We start from the raw sequence: 20,654 nt of genomic DNA, 5'->3' as shown, positions 1-20,654 counted from the left end.
TATTTTTCCTTTTCTGTCTTCTTTTGGACTAATCAAGTATTTTTAAATCATTTAGCTATTTCACTCTATTATCTTACAGTTTTATACTATTTTACTATTCCTTATTACTGTCCTTGACTTTATAACATGGTTCTTTGACTTTACCCAAGGGATCCTGTCACCACAACTCAGATCACTTAGTTCTATTATTGTCCTTTCATCGTTTGTGTGAATGTCATCTTATATTTTAATCATACACATATTTTAAATTTCATAAGATATTTCATGGATATGTTCATTCAAAATTATTTTAAATTACCAATATATTTCCTTTTTCCATTCCTCTTTCTTATATTCTGAAATTAAAAAAAAATCTGGAATCAATTTCTTTTTGCCTGAAAAATTCCCTTTAATATTTATTTTAATGCTGTTCTGCCAGTCACAAATTATCTCTGATTTTCTTTGCCCAGAAATGTCTTTATTTTGAAAGGTATTTTTACTGCATATTAACTTCTGCCATTATTTTCTATTAACATTTCATAGATGTCTTTTCATTGTCTTCTGACTCTTACCATTTTTGTTAAGAAATTAACTGCTAGTCTTGTCATTGGATTTTCAAAGAGTCTGTCCCCCTCACCACCCCCCCCACCCCCGTCCCAGGCTGCTTTTAAGATTTTCCCTTATCTTTTCTTGAGCATAACTATTGTTTTCAGATATTTATCTGCTTAACATGCATAGTGCTTCTTAATTCTTTGACTTGATGGCTTTCCTCAGTTTCGGAGTGTCTTGACTAAGCGAAGAAAGTTCTTCAAATATTATTTTTCTGGTTCTTTCTCAGCTGCCATGATGACATTTCTTTTCCTCGCCTTGTGCATATCTTACATATACATATGTTCTTCTTTCTCTTCTACTCTGCTCTTCTTAGGTCTGTCTGAATGTTTTCACCGAGATAGTCCAGTTCACTAATCTTTTTGGCTATACCCTGCCTGCTATTAAGGCCATTTTGAGTTTTTAATTCCATTTTTGTCCTTTCAATAATATTTTTAAAATATCCATGCTTCAAAATAATGTTTAAAATGTTTTAAAATATCTATTTCATTCATTTTAATGGATTTGAGCTCTTTTATGAATTCTGCATTTGTCTTCTATGTTCTTGAACACAGTTGTTGCAATTATATCGAAGTCCATATCTGCTCACTTCAATATCTAGATTTTTTCCATGGTCTATTTCCCTCCTACCCCACCCTACCTCTGTTACTTCAGATGCCAGTGGATCTTATCAACTGTTGGACATTGTGAATTGAAGCAATTCTAGATGAAGTCACATTCTCCCCGAAGATATTCACTCTGTTGTTCTCTGATATGATGGATAATCTTAAGGCATTCATGAGAGTAGCTCAGATGACCAAAGATAACTGCTATGAGGAGGAATAGTGGGTGGTATAGTTTAATGATAAAAGATTCAATGGTAGGCAAATTTAGAAAAGAAGAAGGGAGATCTGTCTAAAAAAGAGCAATGAGGAACAAGAAGACTTATGCCCACCTGTGGGTCTAGGGCTATTAAGTATGGAATAGTGATCTTCATTGATAATCAGGGTTCAGTTAAAAGGAAGGAGAAGTTGAGAGAAGTGGTTGAATTTTGTGGGATTTTGTTCATGATTGACTGGGAGATCCAGAGGCATAGTAAAGGATTTCAGTAGTTGGGGAAATGTGGGTGATGAGGTGAGAGTAGGTGATGTGCAAATCCTAAGCAGAGAATATGGGACTCGAGAATGGATGATCTAGGGGTTCTGGGCCTGGAGTGACTGACATGAACAGGGAAAGGACCTAAAGAGATTAATTTTGAGGGATTCAGATAGATAATCATGGTGAAACTGTAAGGAGGGACAAACTTTCTATAAGCATTGAAAATTTTGTATTCTCCTATTAACTATTCCAGTGACCATAGGGAAGGAGAGGTGAGTGGTCATGGAGATCAGAAGCTTCCACTTCATTCCTAGAGTGTGTTATAAGAGATAAAAAATAAATAGATTGATTTTGAAGATATTTAGAAAGTAAAATTAGCAGGACTTAGTGAAAAATTGGATATAGGATCTGAAAAGTGGGGCATGTCAGAATTACTATGAAATTTCTGGCTTATGCGCCTGGATGGATGGTGATACCATTCACTGAGCCAAAGAAAACACTGGAAGAGGACCAGGTTTGGGTGGTAGACAGTGACATCATGAGTTTGATTTGGATTTTTTTGAGTTCAGGGTGCATTTGAGTCATTCAACTGGGGATATCACACAGCCAATTAAATATAGGGGTATACTGCTTCACAGAGATATCTGAGCAAGAGATGTAAGTTAGTGAGTATCTACCTATAGTGTGGTAATTGAAATCTTTGGTTTGAATAAGCTGGCCAAAGTAGAATCAACAGGGAGAGGTGAGCCAAAACTGTCCACATGATACTGATGTGTAAATGGAATGTTCCTTAGCATCAAGGGGATCATTGGGTGGATTAAGACCTTTAGAGTAGAGCCCTTAGATTAGTTCTGGAGAAGTTTGTTGCTAAAAGAAAAGATAGATGTTTTAGGTGGAGAGAAACTTCAGCATTCTTTGTTTTCAGATCCAGGGGCTTCAGTATGCTTAAAAGCCAATTTGAGGAATTTGGTTGAGAAAAGCTTAAATACTGGAAGAGAAAGGAGAATATAAAGTAAGGCTCCTAAGAAGGTGGGAGAGAAAGAGGGATAGATTACTTTCCTATTGTTGCTGTGACATTACAACAAATTTAGTAGTTTAAAATGGCACATATTGGGGTGCTTGTGTGGCTCAGTGTGTTAAAGCCTCTGTTTTTGGTTTGGGTCATGATCTTGGGGTCCTGGGATTCGAGCCTTGCTTTGCGCTCTGTGCTCAGTGGGGAGCCTGCTTCCCTTCCTCTCTCTTCCTGCCTCTCTGCCTACTTGTATCTCTGTCTGTCATATAAATAATAAATAAAATCTTTAAAAAACAAAACAAAACAAAAAACCCCACATATTTATTCTCTTACAATTTCAGAAATCTGACGCCTAGGTGTCAGCAGGGCCTTATTTTTTATGAGGGCTCCATTTTCTTGCCTTTTCTAGTGTGTAGAGGACACCTGCTTTCCTTGGCTCTTGGTCCTGCCTCGTTCTGACCCCTGCTTCTGCATTTTTATCTCTCACTTTCTGCTTCCACCGGTACATATCCTTCCCTGATTCTGACCCTCCTGCCCCCTCTTGTAAGTACCCTTATGAATACTTTGGGGCCACCTGGATAACTTAGGATAATCTTCCCTCAATCAAGATCTTTAACTTAACCATATCTGCAAAACTTTTACTGTATGAGATAACATACACACAGCTCCCAGAGATTAGACGTGGAGTTTTTTGGTGATGGTAAGGAGCATTACTCAGCACACTACAGGAGACAAAATGATGGTCTTTAGAAGACAGAAGGGAACAGTTTCTAATTTAATTAGAAAGATGGAAGGTAGAACATGCTCCAGATAGAGGTGGTATGTATGTCTGGTAGTGAAAATATATTTTATAGCTGCTATTCACGATTCTCTCTTTAAAATCACACTTTTTTTCTTTTACTTATTTGAGGGCAGAGGGCACAGACAGGAGATCTTTACCAGAAGAAAGTACCCCCTAAAAACTAGAGCACTCCTTCATTTAGCTAATAGTTAATAACCCAGTGGGCACAGAGATACAAAGATACCAACACACAGTGCTTATTATTTTTCTGTAGTTGGAGGTTTCCAAGGTGTGCTGAATGATCATCTGGCCAAAGGAGTTTAGAAAGAATTCCCGGGTACTAAGTTATACAAGATGGCTTCGTAGACGGTTCTAATATTTGCTGATTGTGTAAGTGGTGTGTACTTCTTAAAACAATATATTTTACAGAAATGGGTAATATATCATAAAACGAATTAAATGTCAATATCAGAGAGAACTGCTCAAAAGTGAAGACTACAGTAAAGGTTCTTAAGGAGACAGTGTCAATATTTGGGCAGTCAGAGCTCATAGCACACTACTTTTATTAAGTACTTGCCCTTTAGTGAGTAGTCTTACAGCTTTTTATATTTTAATTTTACAGAATAGTAACTAATAAAAATTATAAAAATAAATACATTGAAAATAACCAGTTCATGATCATCTCTCTCCTCGATTTCACTTTCCTCTCAAGATTAGATGGTTAAAATTTTGGTATGAATTTTTATACGTCTTTTTCAATGCACTTACCTACACTTAATGTGCATATATAAAAGTACAAGTATTTTCTTTGTTTGTACACAAATGGGGTGATACTAAGTTCCATTCTGTAATTTAAAAATTTCAACAGCAATCTTTTTTGTTAATCCATACCTTAATGCTATCAAGTGTTACCTAGTATTCCATAGTTTGAATGTGATATATTTTAATTATGCAACCATTTTCAGTATGTCAGTTCTAATTTTTTTTCTGGTAAACAGTAATGTAGTGAACATTTCTCCAGATGCCTTCATAAATATTGATGCTATTTTTTTGGTAGAGAATAAGGAAAGGAGTAGTTACTTCAAAGGGTGTGGCTTCTTAAGAACTTTTTTTTTTTTTTTTTGAGATTTTATTTATTTGAGAGAGAGAGCACACAAGAGAGAGCATGAATAGGAGGAAGGGCAGAGGGAGCAGGAGAAGCAGACTCCCTGCTGAGCAGGGAGCCCACTTCAGAGCTTAGTGAGGGGCTGGGTGCAGGGCTTGGTGCAGGCCTTGATCCCAGGACTCTGGGATCATGATCTGAGCCAGAGGCAGATGCCTAACTGGCTGAGCCATGTAGGCACCTCTGGCTTCTTAAGGTTTTTATAGATGCTGCTGAATTTCCTTCCATAAAGTTTGTTGCCTTTTGTTCTACTTTCATCAGTACTTGAGAGTATCACTCTTTTTCTAACACTGGTGCCAGCACTTGACATTATCCATCTTAAATTTTTGTCTAATTCTGAAAAAAATGCCTTATTTTAATGCATGTCTCACTTATTACTAGGAATATCTTTCCAAGTTTTTATATTCCATGGTATAATATGTTTATGTGTTTATGAATTATATGCTCATTTCTGCCCTTGTTCATTTTGAGGAGAGGGTATTTTTTTTTTTTCTCTTGACTTTTAGGGACTCTTTATATATTCTGTATATTCATCCTCTCTTACTCTCAATCTGTGCCTTGCACTTGAGTTTTATGTAGGAGTCTTTTATACTTTTATACATTACTATGTAATGTCTTTTATAAGACATTACAAATATATATGAGTTAAATGTGTTGATTTTGTTTATGGCTTATAGGGCTTACTTAGTAAGGATTTTCCCACCACAAAATTGTTAAACCATTTTTTTGGGTTATTTCTTCCAACACGTTTATAAATTAGTTAATTTTTAGAAATTTCTCTTTAATGTTAAAATTTTAGAGTCCATTTAAGTATATGATGTTAGGTAAAGAATCTGTATCCTTAGTTTACTCAGATGGGTACAGTCAGTGTATTTTGATTGTCTCTTCCTTTCTCCATTGCTTTTTAGTGTCAACTTTTGCATACACATGGATGTTTCAGTACTTTTTTAAAAAAAGTGGGTGACTGTAGATTTACATTAAGTGTATCATGTATGGAAAGATACTCCTCACTGATCTTGTTCTTCTAACTTTCTTAGCTACGATTGCACATTTTCTTTACTCTGCAATAGTTAATAGCACAGAAATGATCTGTTCATGAAAGGTTACACAGAATTTATCTGTGAAAGAGCTATCTGGAACTGGCCCACCTTTTTGGGTGGTAGCTCCTTGACAATTTTCTTCTATGGTAATTGCTGTCTTTGAATTTTCTGGTTTTTTTTTTTTTTTTTTTGGATTCACTATTTATAATTATATTGTCCTAAAGAATAAATCATTTCATCTATGTTTTATTTGCATAAAATTGGAGAAAGTAGTTTCTTAATATTCTTTTAATTGTTTCTTCATTTCTTTGGTATTATTTTTTCTTTTGTGTATTGGTACTTTGTTTTATTATCTCCTAGATTTGTTTCCCCAACTATCTATTTTTTTTTGTCCCCAGAGAACAGATATTATTTATCAGTTCTACCATTTTGTTTTTTTCCAAGTTTTAATTTCTACTTCTGTCTTTGTTAGTTTATTCCTTCTGCTTTCTTCAGGTTTAATTTCATGATATTTTCTAATTTTTGGATGCTAACGAATTTGTTTCCATTCTTATTTATTAATAGATATGTTGCTTAAGGTGGTGAATTATAATATGAGAACTGTTTAAGCAGTATAAGATGTGATTTATAGTGTTTTCATTATATTCATTATTACTATTACATAGTCTGCAATTTCAACTCCTGTTTTTTTCTTTGTTGGAAGAGTTATGTGCAGAGTCTTAAAATTTTTAGAGGCTTCCTAACCCCAGAGTTAGTAGTAATTTTCATTTTGTTGTATTGTGATCAGACACTGTTGTTTGTACTCTTTCTAGTATTAGAATTTTGGACAGTTTTATCTGTGACCTAGAACATGACCAGATTTTTATTGTTTAAATCACTTACTTAAAGAGAACTTATAATTTCTGATATAACCCGAGAATTCAATATATAGCAGTTAAATATTTTATTAATCATATTAGCCTATATATATTTTTTATATTTATAGGTATTTTTTAGTCTGCTTCTTCTTTGGGGTTCCTGGCTGGTTCAGTTGGCTGAGCCTGCGATTCTTGGTCTCAGGGTCATGAGTTCAAAGCCCATGTTGGGTGTGGAGCCTACTTAAAAAAACAAAACAAAACAAAAACTCCTTGTTCTGCATGGTTTGAGCGAGTTGGTTAATAATGTTTCTATCTGATTTTTCTTATATCTTCTATAATATGTGCATTGCACATTATATGACACCTAGATATTCATAGTCAACACATTTTTATTGTGATTTATATCACTCAGCATTATAAAGTTTTCTTCATTGCTTGTTTATTGCTCTTCTGCCCTGAATTCAGTCTTACTGATTTGACCATTGCATCTTTTCTTCCTTTCCTCCCTGTCTGCTTCTCTGTCCTTTTTCCACTGTCCTTCCCTCCTTTTTACCCTCTTCTCACCACCCACCCTTTTGTTTTCAAACTTTCTCACTTAGTTATAGTGATCTCTTTCCCACTAAACTGGCATCTGCTTTATAATTCAAATGTGGGGATTTTTTTTTCCTTTCAGTAAGTAAGTTTGGTTCTCTTAAATACTGAGAGAGCATGAAAGTTAGGTATGAATACTGTTCTTTTATTTTATATTATATTTCTTATAGGTTTTGGAAATAATTCACAATGTGTTCTGTCTTTTTAGCATTGTGTTCTTTTAATTAGAAAGTTTTATGTTTTGTTGTCATGACTGCAACAATACAAAAAAACCTTAATCCTCTTGTTATTTAAAGATTATTTATTAATCTCCTCTAAGGAGCAATAATAGAATTAATATTTTTCCTCTTTATTCTCCCTTCTCTACTAGCTGATTTTAGTATTATAAAATAATTTACTTAAATTCTTTTGCGATTTATCAATTTTGAATAATATCTTTTGATCTGAGTGATGTTCCATGTTTTTCCTCCTTCAACTTTCATCTTTTTTTGGTATGTTTTATTATTTACACACTGTTAAAACTTATACTACTTATATTTTATTATAGCAACACAATGACATAGTGTGTTAGTCCCATAAGTAGTGTTGGTATTCATTATAGTCCTTTCACTCTGATTTTTCTCAGCCATCTATTGGATGACTATAGTTTATCTTCTAGTAAATTCCTCAAGAAGATCCCATGGGCACAAGATTTTGTGTGTTTGCATATGTTCAAAACTTTTGAACTTTGGCTGTTGCCTTTATAATTGAGTTTGGCTAGATTTTAAAATCTCATTTATATTTCTTTCCTCAAGAATTTCATGGGCATTACTCTACCCAGTGCTGTAACCAGCGGCAGTGAGGTCCTCCTAAGCATGTGGTTGGGTGGTGTTGTAGGGAAATACTGCAACTGGTGGATTCACCCCTTAAGCTGCTGGAGCTTTTTTGTCTCGACACCCAAGAATTCTTTTTTTTTTTTTTTAATTAATTTTTGAGAGAGAGAGAGAGAGAGTATGAGAGGGAGGAGGGTCAGAAAAGGAAGCAGACTCCCTGCTGAGCAGGGAGCCTGATGCAGGACTCGATCCTGGGACTCCAGGATCATGACCTGAGCCAGACAGTGGCTCAACCAACTGAGCCACACAGGGGCACAGTGCCCAAGAAACCTTTAAATTTGAAGACCGGTAACTTAACTGAGGTAACTTAGTATTGACTCCTAAAATGAATTTCTCTGAGAAAGTATGCCTTTTCTTTTTTTTTTTTTTAAAGAATTTATTTATTTGACAGGGAGTGAGAGAAGGAAAGAGAGCACAAGCAGGGGAGCAGCAGAGGGAGAAGGGGAAGCAGGCTCCCTGCTCAGCAGGGAACCCAATGCGGGACTAGATTGCAGGACCCTGAGATCATGACCTGAGCCAAAGGCAGAGGCTTAAGCCACTGAGCTACCCAGGAGCCCTGCAAGTGTGCCTTTTCAATAGGTGTTTTATTGCAAAATTTTTTTCTTTCTTTTTTTTTTTTTTTAAAGATTTTATTTATTTTTGTGAGAGGGAGAGAGAGAGAGTGAGCGCACAAGTTGGGGGGGGGGGGGAGAGAGGAGAGAGAGAAGCAGACTCCTGACTGAGCAGGGAGCCCAACATAGGGGTAGATCCCAGGATTCTGGGATCATGACCTGAGCTGAAAGCCACCCAGGTGCCTCTCAAATTTTTTCTTATATTTTTATCTTAATACATGTATTCTTTTCCATTATTTTGATTTTTGTCTATGGAGATTCCAGTTATAGGTGTAGAGATCTCCTTAACTTTGTCTCTATTTTTAATGCTTAAATTTAAAACAATTTTTCTTCTCTCTTTGGCTGCTTTTCTTGTATCTGTCATTTGTTTACCTCAACTCTGATTTCAAGTGATTTCAATATAGCCATTAAATCTCTTGAGCTCTGCCAGCTAATGTTTCATCTCTTACTCTTTTGTTGTTTCTTCCATATTGCTTTTTAATTTTCTGGGTGAACATACATGATTTTGCTTCATCAATTCTCTTTTATTATTGGTTTAATGTATGGTCTTATATTTTATCCAGTCTTGGCAGAACTTTTCTTCCAAGTAGTCATCTCCTGCCATTTGTTTCTCCTGTTACTTTATTCCTTTTTGTCCATTGTTAGTATGTTTGTGTGGATTCATTGATGGTTCCATTTTATTATTCATCTTCAAGGGGGGGAAGGTTCTTCGAATGTAGTTATGAGAGTTTAATGAGGAAGAAAGCCAAGTTCCAAGTACTAAATTAAGAAGCCTTTTCATTTTTGTGTTTGAATTTTTTTTTCAGTCTTTGAGTCTTCTGTGTTAATGGAAATGGGAAAGTGTGAAGTTTTCTTAATGTAATGACTTCCTACTGCTACAGGGGTATCATGTTCCCTTCAAAGACAGATTTCTGACTTCCTTGGGTTTTCATTTTTTCTCTGCCTTTTAATTTAATTTAATTTTTTACTTTTTAAGCATTTTATTTGTTTATTTGAGAGGGAGAGAGAGCACAAGAGGGGGAAGGGTCTGAGGAAGAAGCAGACTCCCCGTTGAGCGGGGAGCCTGATGTGGGGCTCAATCCCAAGACCCTGTGATCTTGACTTGAGCTGAAGGTGGATGTATAACTGACTGAGCCACTAGGCACCCCTTCTCTGTCTTTAAAAAAAAAAAAAATTATTTATTTGTTTTTTAAGTGATCTCTACACCCAACATGGGGCTCCAACTCAGGACCCCAAGTCTAGAGTTGCACACCCTACCAGCTGAACCAGTCAGGTGCCCCTGGGTTTTATTCTTTTTTTTTTGAGGATATTTGCGCTTACATTCTTGGAGGATATTAATGAGAAATAGATTATATTTTGTTACCAGTCTGATTCTAAAATTTCATTTTATCTTTTCTCTTTGAAGTTGTCCCATTTGCCACTATTTGTCTAGCAGGATTCCTTTTTCATTCAAATTACTTAGCCATCTGTGGGTCTTTTTAGTTTAATGGTTGGCTCAGGGATCTTCTCTTCTGCCTTTTCTTATTTATTTTACTTTATTTTTTTACTCTTTCCGTGACTCATATTTTATGTGTTGATCTTTCTGGATTGTTCCTCCATGTTTTGGTTTTTTTCCTTTCTTTTTTCTTCATTTCCTTGACCTTTCCATTATGGGAGACCTTCTCTCATCTTTATCTTCCATGCCACTTATTAGCTTTTAGTTTTATTATAATAATATTACATTTCCAAACATTTATAATATCAAAGAATGGTCTGTGGTTCTTTGATCACTCCTGCTACACAGCGTTCTATTTTATCAATGTTGTAGCACCTTGAATCTTCACCAGATCTCAGGAGTCCGATTAGACATTTTAATATTTGTCTTCTGAATTATCTCTGATATATTGGGAGGGGTATTTTTGTTCATATTTATATCTTTTGTCCTGTTGTTTGTTTTCTTCAAATGTTTAGTAATCCTTGGTTGTCTGTATATTTATGTGGAAGTACTTATTTAGATTTGTTTCCCCCTTTTTTGGTCTGTTTGGGGAAATTTTGGGTTGCCTCAGATTTGGCATTCCTTTACTCTTAAGAAATGGGTATTTATAATGAGCTTCTATTTTTTCTTTTTTTTTTTTTTAATATACTCTAGGGGCACCTGGATGGCTCAATCATTAAGCGTCTGCCTTCAGCATGATCCCAGGGTTCTGAGATCGAGCCCCATATCAGATTCCCTGCTCCCCAGGAAGGCTGCTTCTCCCTCTCCCACTCCTCCTGCTTGTGTTCCTGCTCTTGCTGTCTCTCTCTCTGTCATATAAATAAATAAAATCTTTAAAATATATATATATATTCTGAATATTCTATATATATTCTATATATATATATATATATTCTGTATATATTCTAAACTTTCTTTTAATCTACTTACAACATCATTTCTCTTAACATAAATTCCTGCTATTGCATGTATTCTTATCAGTCTAATCCAAATAACATTCTAGCTTCTAGAAATTATTTTAGTGCATGGTCAACGGAAGTACATTCCTTATATCCCAGCACAGATAAAAAAAGAGAAAAGATTTCTTCTTTCTTACCAAGAAAATTACTCCTCCCCCACCCCCGGCTCCTCTTTCTTCTTCTTCTTGTCAGTTTAAGGTTAGGGGAGCATGAAGAAAGGTAGGTGCTTGTTTTCTGTCTGTTCTCTTCATTTTATCTCTCCAAAATTTCAGAGACTGTTTTCCCTAAGAAAACCTTAAAGTATATGAAATATGAAGAGTATAGGCAAGATGTTTATCTTTTTACAGCCTATACTTCTAGAACTTATGTTGTAAGCTCCTATCTAGGAAACAATTAATGGCTTCTGTATGTGTTTGGCTACTTGACCCTGCTGTTTCTATTTCCTTGTTATCTTTGAAATCTTGATTTCTTTCTAATCTGGTAATTTCCATTTCTCTCTCGGACTCATTTAGGTCCTTCCAACTGTTTTCCTTCCTTTTAGTTACCATTGTCAGAAACGACACACCTCATCTTCCACACTGAGATAAAATTCACATCTTTTTTTTTTTTTTTAAAGATTTTATTTATTTATTTGACAGAGAGAGATCACAAGTAGGCAGAGAGGCAGGCAGAGAGAGAGAGAGGAGGAAGCAGGCTCCCTGCCAAGCAGAGAGCCCGATGCGGGGCTCGATCCCAGGACCCTGGGATCATGACCTGAGCGAAAGGCAGAGGCTTTAACCCACTGAGCCACCCAGGCGCCCCTAAAATTCACATCTTATCAAATATGTTTCCCTTTAAGGAAGAGAATCAAACTGCTCAGTGTGACATAGAATGACCATTCTCGTCTGACACTTCCCTCCATGTTTTCCCAGATTCATCTTTGTTTATGTTTCTTTACCTGGAAATACCTGCATTCTTTTTTTTTTAATTAATTAATTAATTTTAGAGAAAGAGAGAGCGAGAGAGAGAGAGAGCATGTAGCAACGGCGGGGAGAGGGGCAGAGGGAGAGAATCTCAAGTAGAGTCCCTGCTGAGTGCAGAGCCTGATGTGGGGTTCGATCTCACGATCCTCACGACCTTCTAAGTTGAAATCAAGAATAATATGCAGGGGCACCTGGGTGACTCAGTTGGTTAAGCGACTGCCTTTGGCTCAGGTTGTGATTCTGCAATCCCAGGATGGAGTCCCACATCAGGTTCCCTGCTTGGCAGGGAGTCTGCTTCTCCCTCTGACCTCTCTCTTCTCATGCTCCCTCTCTCTCTCCCAAATAAATAAATAAAATCTTAAAAAAAAAAAAAAAGTCAGATGAATAACCAACTGATCCACCCAGGGGCCCCGGAATTATTTTCATTCTGATCTTTTTTTTTACTAGGCAACTTATTCGCTCTCTCATGGTAAAGTTAGTTCTTCTTCTTTTACCATTCCAGTACTTTATTTCTGCTGATTTACAGAACTTAACACTTTGCTGTGATTATTTTTAAGTGTCCATCAGCCCTCTTGTAGATAGTAATTCCTTGGTAGGCAGATGTAATGCTTCTAGAAAACTATGTCAGGTGTGGAATACATAGTCACTTTAAAATACTTGAATGAACTGTGGATTGGTCATATTTATCATCACTAGGGCGTATAAGTCGTTCAGTCATTTCTTTGAAAGAGGAAATTTTCTTTTAGACTTTGAATCACTGAAAATAAACATAGCCATTCCGGACAGAAGGAAATAGCTATCAGAGTGGAGGCCAATATAGGAGAGAGGGAGATCAGTTCCGGCTCACCAAGGGAGAAGCCTGATGCCATGTCACGTACATAGAGAAGCAAAGCACTTTAGTGTGAGCTGGTAGAACTAGAGGTACTGAGTTTATGTTGAAAGATCTGGCCTGTTAATTGCTATAATAAAATATTTTAAGATTTCTGTGAAATCAGTGTTCTTAGGACAACAGTTAAATTTAGTGTTTACATTACTGCTACTAGTAGAACTATGTCAGATAGCAAAAGAATGTCCAAATGCTCTTGTGAAGAAGACTGTGTGGTTTTGTTCAGAATAAATCATAAGGCAAGCAATTGTTAAAACAAGAAAGGAGGCTTGTCTGCTATGTAACCGGAGCGACTAGTCTTTCCACAATGATTGTGAGTGAGCATAATGCCTACTGTGTACAGAAAGCACTCTGCTAGGTATTCTGGGAGCAGGAGAGGAAATAAGAGACTGGGTTCCACCCTTAAGGACTGTACTTTCATTAGGCAGAAAACTAGGGTCTATGGAAAGATTTATTAGTTGCCAAAACAGCGTATTAGTATATACAAAGCAAGACACGAGCAATAGAAAAGTTTAAGTTTTAAAAATGTGCAAAATAAAGAATGGTATAATCTAGATGGAGGAATGACTTCCTTCTTCTCCACCCGCCAGTTCTAAGGTAGACTCGTACCCCTCCCCCACTGCCAAGAAAAGGAGAGATGTTTGAAGGAAGCGTGATCAGTGTCGCTGTCAGAAGAGGTGTGCCTTGTCTCGGGCCTCAAAAGTTTGGTGGCGTTTGGTGAGTGAACAGTAGAAACAAAGAGGTGGACATATGGAATGTGCCTTTGGGATCTATAAGAAGCTTCTGTTGATCTTGAGTAGGGGAAGAGGTTTGAAGTTCTGGCTTGGAACTTAGAGGTTGGTTGGTGCCTATGTAACATTGTCTTCTGCCCGGATCCTCCCAGGTACACTATTTTGACTAATTGTTTACATGTCTTCATGGGTCAGCTCCTTTGGCAAACAGGAATCAGGAGCTATCAACTTTGAATTCCCTATAGCAAATAGCATAGGACTTGACACATAGTAGGGCCTTCAACACATACTTATTGAATTAGGAGAACTAATACATGTTTAGGTACCTCAGAAACAGCCCTGTATGATGACATTCTATTCTAACACTATATCAATATAGTATAGTATAGTATAGTATACTTATACTATATAATAATAGTATAATGTGGGAGAGAATATTGTAGGGTAGAATAGTGGGGTGTCATGGAAGGGGGCGAATCTGGTTTTCATTAGGGCTCGTTGACTTATGCACGTCATGAACCTGGGCAAGTTCTTTTGCAATATGTATTTATATCTGAGGCCATCTCTCAGCTGCCGTTCTTCTGGCCTTTGTTCCCTCATCTACTGAGGAGCGAGTGGCTCCCTCATAGTGTTGTTGTAAGGATTCAGTGAAAGCTAGCTCCATGCCTGGCTCATAGTGGGTGCTCACATAACTACCATTAATAATCATAATAGTGGTATTTTTTGTTATTCTCAATTCACACTGAAACCTTGATATGCATGTTTTGAGTGGCAAAATGCACTCCTTCAGTCAGAGTATTGAGCAAGGACCAAAATAACATACAACCATGTTTTACCAAATATTGGTTTTGGAAATAATGGCCTGTGACATGGGTCTCAGGAGACCCATGTCTAAGGAGAGTATATCATAGGCCCCATTCTTCGCAGCAGCAGGGTTTTCAGCCCCTGCCTTGGTCCCTTCCAGACCCTATGCAAACTTGATTTCCTTGACCCTCATAGCAGTTCAAAAATTGTTGGCCCTGGCTTTTTATCCTCATTTTGCAGAAGCTGAAGAAATTAAGGATCAGGTGACAAGGTTAGTGAGTGTGAAAGTCATTTATAATGATGGTGAGAAAAAGCATAGGCTAAAGTTAAATTTTGAATCAGTGTCTACAATAAGTGGGAGGTAAGATAAAGCACAGTCAATATGAACACTTGGAAAGATCACTGAAAAATGAGACTCTGCCTGTCGTAGCGTGAATGTCATCTCATTAGTCTTTCAGCCTATTGACTAGGAAAAGTGTATGCAAGTCTCATTTTTCAAAGACAATGACCTTTTTGGCAACACAGAGTCACAAAATGCCACATCTTGCTCTTCATGGTTTTCACTGAAAATTTATAAACTTCAATTTTCAAGTGTTCTAAAGAGATGACCTATCACACCGGTTGTCTGTCAAGTGTTTTTCAAAGCCCTTATAGGGCAGGTATATTGCACTGTAATAAATATAAAGCCTGGACATCATTTTGACTTTAAGGATTCGTTTTTAGTTATAAAAAGCTCTTTAGTGTGAAGTAAAACAGCGTCTTTGACTTCCCACTTGCCTAGACCTCAAAATGTGGAATCAGCTTTGGGAACCTCATTTTATATCCCCATCAGGCATCAAGTTCTGCATAGTCTTTTCCTCTAATCACTTGTCAAAGAAAATGTCATTTCCTCCTTGAAGTGGTATAGTTTCTTCTTCTTTGGTGCATCCCTAGTACTTTAAGTTTAATCACTGTTAGATTCACTTAGTCCACTACTGAGTGATTTTTTTTAAATTTAAAAATGAATTCTCTCTATTCTGCTTTGAGGCAGTGACCATATCTTAGTCAGTATTATGTTTCTACCACCAAACACACTGCCTCACGCATAGTGGGGACTTTACCTTGTTATTTAGTGAAATGAAGTGCTTTGATTATGGTGGAACCCCTTTTTGGAGACCAGAGATAACACTTCTTTGGAATGTCCAAAGACTAAATTGAGAAAAGAAGAAAGAAAAAGCCAAATACTGCAGATAATAATCTTGAAATTACGTAGTTAATGTGGGCTTTGTTATTGTTGGTCTGCCAAAACAGTGACTTAAGTTTAAACCAGAATCTTCCACTTTACAAATGGTAACTCCCATCCCAGTACTAGAAAGTTTTTATTGATACTGTTATTTTAAAAGGCCACGATGAACCTAATTGGATAAGGATCAAATGAATGCCCCCAAACTAGATCCATCTGTGACTTTTTATATTAAGTGAACTCCCCCCCACCCCCACCCCGCTACCTTTCTGAGGAATCTCTGCAGGTTTTGAAATTCCGAGTAGGGAACTCTGTAGAGTTTGTAATGTCTCTTTTCCTTTTGAGGAATATGAGATCATTATGCATATAAAACCTACCCAAAAGCGTTAAGTGTAAAGCAGTTAAGTGAACCCTGCTTCGTACCGGTCTAGATAATGAAATGGAAAGTTTGTGTCTGTGTTGCCTAGAATCTACCATTTTGCCTTATTACTACAACAACCACCTTGTAAGCTAGAAATTACAAGAAGTTTCCCTCCTACTGACTGCAGTGGTTCATTCCCTGTGCTGTGGCTGAAGAGCAGAGTAGATGCTTGTGAAGTCATCAGTCCAGCAGGGATTTTTTTTTTTTTTAAAGATTTTATTTATTTGATATATAGAGAGAGATCACAAGTAGATAGAGAGGCAAGTAGAGAGAGGGGGGGAAGCAGGCTCTCTGCTGAGCAGAGAGACCGATGTGGGGCTCGATCCCAGGACCCTGAGATCATGACCTGAGCCAAAGGCAGAGGCCTAACCCACTGAGCCACCCAGGCGCACCAGTCCAGCAGGGATCTTACCATTATAATACCTTAGATTAGTTTTAATACTATGATACTTTTTGTCATGTTGAGTGTTTCTTTTATTCTTTATTTAGAAACACTGAAATTCTGAAAATTTTCTTGTTAGCCATCAGTGATTTTAGTTGTGACTCTCCTCCAAACCCCCCACATTTTTAAAATTCAGTTTTCAGTTAGTGTAAGAATAAAGGCAAAATGGTTGTTAAAATTTTGTGTTTGCATTGAGCAGTGATTATTGTCTAAATGCTTTTAATTGAGTGAAAGATACTGAGTTACAGAATTTTGTGCTTTTTTAAAAGTGATAAACATTTGAAATTCACATATTGTGGTTTAATGTGCCCTTTATATTTAACATTATTATTTTTAGGTTGACTGTTAAGGAAATAATTAATAGAAATACTTAAGCATGTAACCTTAAGGATAGCTGAAAAGTCCATAATACAAAAATTTTAGCTGTTTAAGAAATGAAATGCATCCGTGAATATTAAAAACCTTTTATTGTAACACATAAATTAATACTTTGAGACCAATTCTAACCTCAGGATTATTTTTTGCACCTTATATAATATGCTCTAATCGACCCATTTATCGAATGTATGAGTTGCATAAGTAAATTTAGCTCATCTGCATATTTATGTACTTTAAATAGATCCATGTAAACAGTTTCTTATCTGCCATATGTTGAAATGTTTTAGTAAACTACAGACGTAGCTGCTTTGTCAACAAAGATGGCATTAAATTGCACTGTTTTGGAAAAAAAGTTAAGTGAACTAGATGCCTGTTAATCTGGTTCTTTAAATATCATAAACAAAAGTATCAGAATGTGTTTCCAAGGACAAAGGCGGAGTTTTCCCGGCTTTGATTGGTCACTGCCTTGTCCTGTCCCACAGCCATCCTTAATTGGCTTTGGGTAGATTGGAATCACATAAGCAGAGTGACATTAATTACTTTCCTAGTTTCTTTGCACTGAGCCCTGAGATTTCCAAGGAGTAACTGTAAAAGATTTCTTTCATTTCACCCATGATCTATGAGAGGGGTCCCTTCTACGAAGAGCAGGCATGAGTCTGAGTGCGAGAAGAGTCACTCTGCCTACAATAACGCCAATAGTCCTACAGAAAAGGGTATGTGACTTCTTTTGCCTTGTTCTTTCCTTTTTCTTGCTGTTTTTCTTTCTTCCTGTTACTGTGTGTTTATTAATACACTGGAAACTTTAGTTACATATCCTGAGAGAGGCTGTCATTCATTGAGGCTAGAGGCAATTAAAGGGTATATTAGTGAAATTAGACAAAGGGGGGAAATGCCGCGCTAGAATACCTCTGTGGTAAAAAAATCTCCATGTAAAAGCAGTTCGGTCTTGATTTCAGGGCATTGTGATTTAGAGAGTATACTGAAGCTTTTGCTTTTTTTTTTTTTTTTTTCCCCTTCTGTAACTTCAGGCCTCTTTGCCTTCAGTTCAATAGGAAATCTGCTAGCTATTATGTTTTATATTTGTTTACCGAGAAGCAGTTTCTTTGTTTCACTATAATTCATAATACATCCATCTTCATTGTTGAATGGACTATATCATTGTTTTTCTGTTTAAACATATGGCACCAGTTTATTCCCTGGTTTCTACCGATCTCTATTGAGTTGCTGCCTATTTGCTTAAGAAGAACTTTCCATTTTATTCCCTTGTGAAAGAGCTTTCTGTTAATTATTAATGCAGTCAATCCTGTGTATGAAAATACTGTATCTATTTGTTTTTTGTAAAGTTTATTTCCATGTCTTACTTGCAGCATCATATTTTATAACGTAGTAATAAATACACCATGCAATGTAGCATTTAAGTAAAACTGAATATACTAAACTTTTCTTATAAATACACCAAATAAGAACAATGTCTTGAAATCCTTAAAGAATCAACTCTCTAGTATAGAAAAGGAAGGCACCAAAACACATCTTTGGCAATATGCTTTCTCTGAATGGTTTTGGTGAATGTTTATTTCCGTACCTGACTTTTAACAGTTAACTGTTAGTTAACTATTAGTGTATTCCGTAAGTCAAAGGTCATGGTGTAATTTGTTTGAAAATGACAAATGTAACAATAAGGGAGTTTTTTTTTTTTTTAAGAAGTATTTCTTTTTTATTGTGTTTAATTTTTCGGTTTTCAGTTTATTTTCTTATCCAGTCGACCATTTATTCACTGGGGACATTTTTTACTTGGCATTGGAATCATATATGGTAATTTTGCCAATATTTGTTCTTTATCTTTCTCGATGCTTTTTTCTTATCTTAGGCAAATTTAATTGCAGATATTTTGCTTTGAGCTTGAATCTTTATTTTGATTTAGACTAAGCATTAATAATGACCGTAGAGATTCCCTGACTCACTGGAAGGTGAAAAGGTATACTAATCTAGATCAAATGTGTGTTCTTAGGACTGAGTTCTTCTTTATGCAATTAATATTGCAGTTCAGAATAACCAAGAAGCTTTCATCATGTCCTTTCAGGTGACATGTCGGTTTGGTAGGAAGCATAGCACTGGACTGTTTACTAGCTGTGTGACCTTGGGCAAGTCACTTAAACTCACGGTCATTACTTCCTTACCTGTAACACAAGAGCTGACAGATTTTCATTAAATGCTTTCTGCAGTATTATTAGTGTCTATAATTCTGTGACTCAACTAATATATTTTGTATTTTCATAGTTAAAATATTTAGACCATTTCTTATTAGAGTATAAAACATTAGAAAGAGATGCTATTGTTTTCAAGGACTTTGAGCACTGGGGCAGGGGCAGCTGTCATGAGTGAAACTCAGCTAGAAAATCCAGCACTGACTGGTAGGTAGCAGAATGAGAATACTCTGGAAAGCTGTGATTATAATTGATGGTAGGTCTGAGCTGCTGATGGTCCCGTCATTGTGATTTCTCTTGGTCTTTTATAATAAACTGTTTGTCAGGTTTTTATTATAATAATTAATAAGTCAAAATTTCCTGCACCCAGGTCCATGCTATTGCCTTCCAGTGAGTACACATATTAAATTTCCATATAATTTAGGACATCACCATTTGCTGAAAGTACTTATGCAGTTTCTTTCTCTTGGCATTTTAACCCCCAAAGGACACCTTATCTAGGAGACTATTCTGAAAAATCTTAATATCTCTTATTTTAGGAACTGGGCATGTTTCTGACTAAAAGACTTCCATCTGCTGTGGTCACACCATGGCTATTTTTTTTTTTCCAAGATAGAAAATTATTCCATACTTGTAATTAACTTGTCATTTTCTATATGCACCATAATTTAAGATGATCTGACAAATTAGTACAAGCATTTCTTGGGAGTATTTTGGGGGCAGCTTCTCATTTTCCCAAGAAGGCAGCAGGTGCTTTTCCTTTAGCTTGGCATAAAGTTTGCTCATCTTGAATGAGTGGCTCTTGAAAAATAATTTGCCAGCTGGAATCCTAATCATTTGAAAGGCTGAGGGCATTTCTGAAAATGCTTAATAGCACTAGGGAGTAATTTTCTTATCAGCTTGTGTATCTGATCTAAATGACCATGAGATTCTCCTGAGAGTGACTAGGAACTTTAACTTTAAACATGGCCCCTTAACACAGTATGGGTCTTTTTTGTAGAAGATCAGATACACTTTCGGGCGCCTGGGTGGCTCAGTGGGTTAAGCCGCTGCCTTCGGCTCAGGTCATGATCTCGGGGTCCTGGGATCGAGTCCCGCATCGGGCTCTCTGCTCGGCGGGGAGCCTGCTTCCCTCTCTCTCTCTCTGCCTGCCTCTCTGTCTACTTGTGATCTCTCTCTGTCAAATAAATAAATAAAATCTTTAAAAAAAAAAAAAGATCAGATACACTTTGATCTTTGAGGAAGAGAGACTTTTGGTAGATTCTCTATCGAGTAAAGTTTTAGAAAAAAATTTTTGGTTTCCTCCAATTCTATTAGAGTCTGATTTCCTTGATTCTAGTTAATCATGGTTCCAGCGAAGATTTCATCGTCTGTCTCAGACACGGTACTTCCTCACCAAATGCTCTGAATGAATCTTTTACCTCATAGCATTTTTCTGGGATAACTACTAGATTAGATCTTTTTTTTTTTTTTTTTAATGAGAGAAGTCTGAGTCTCTTGGGTGTTGAGTGACTTATGCAAGGTCACCCAGAAGGTTATTGGTAAAGCTAGAAATAGAATCTAGGTCTTGTGACTTCCAG

At 36.4% G+C, this 20,654-nt stretch overlaps 1 protein-coding gene across 2 annotated transcripts in view; it reads left to right on the top strand.

Moving 5' to 3' along the window:
• GRB14 (growth factor receptor bound protein 14) overlaps window positions 1-20,654 on the top strand; it is a 117,548-nt gene that overhangs the window by 36,599 nt on the left and 60,295 nt on the right. Inside the window, exon 1 of one of the 2 annotated variants that reach the window (XM_046018458.1) lies at window positions 17,408-17,583. The exons of the other annotated variant lie outside the window; for it this stretch is intronic. Coding sequence (XP_045874414.1) covers window positions 17,521-17,583 — 63 coding nt within the window. The 5' untranslated portion in view covers window positions 17,408-17,520. Of the gene's footprint in view, window positions 1-17,407; window positions 17,584-20,654 lie in introns of those variants that run through there. 2 annotated transcript variants of the gene reach the window in all.

Source organism: Meles meles, chromosome 9, assembly GCF_922984935.1.
Source record: "Meles meles chromosome 9, mMelMel3.1 paternal haplotype, whole genome shotgun sequence".
Lineage (NCBI taxonomy): Eukaryota > Metazoa > Chordata > Mammalia > Carnivora > Mustelidae > Meles > Meles meles.
This window is presented reverse-complemented; position numbering and strand designations above follow the sequence as displayed.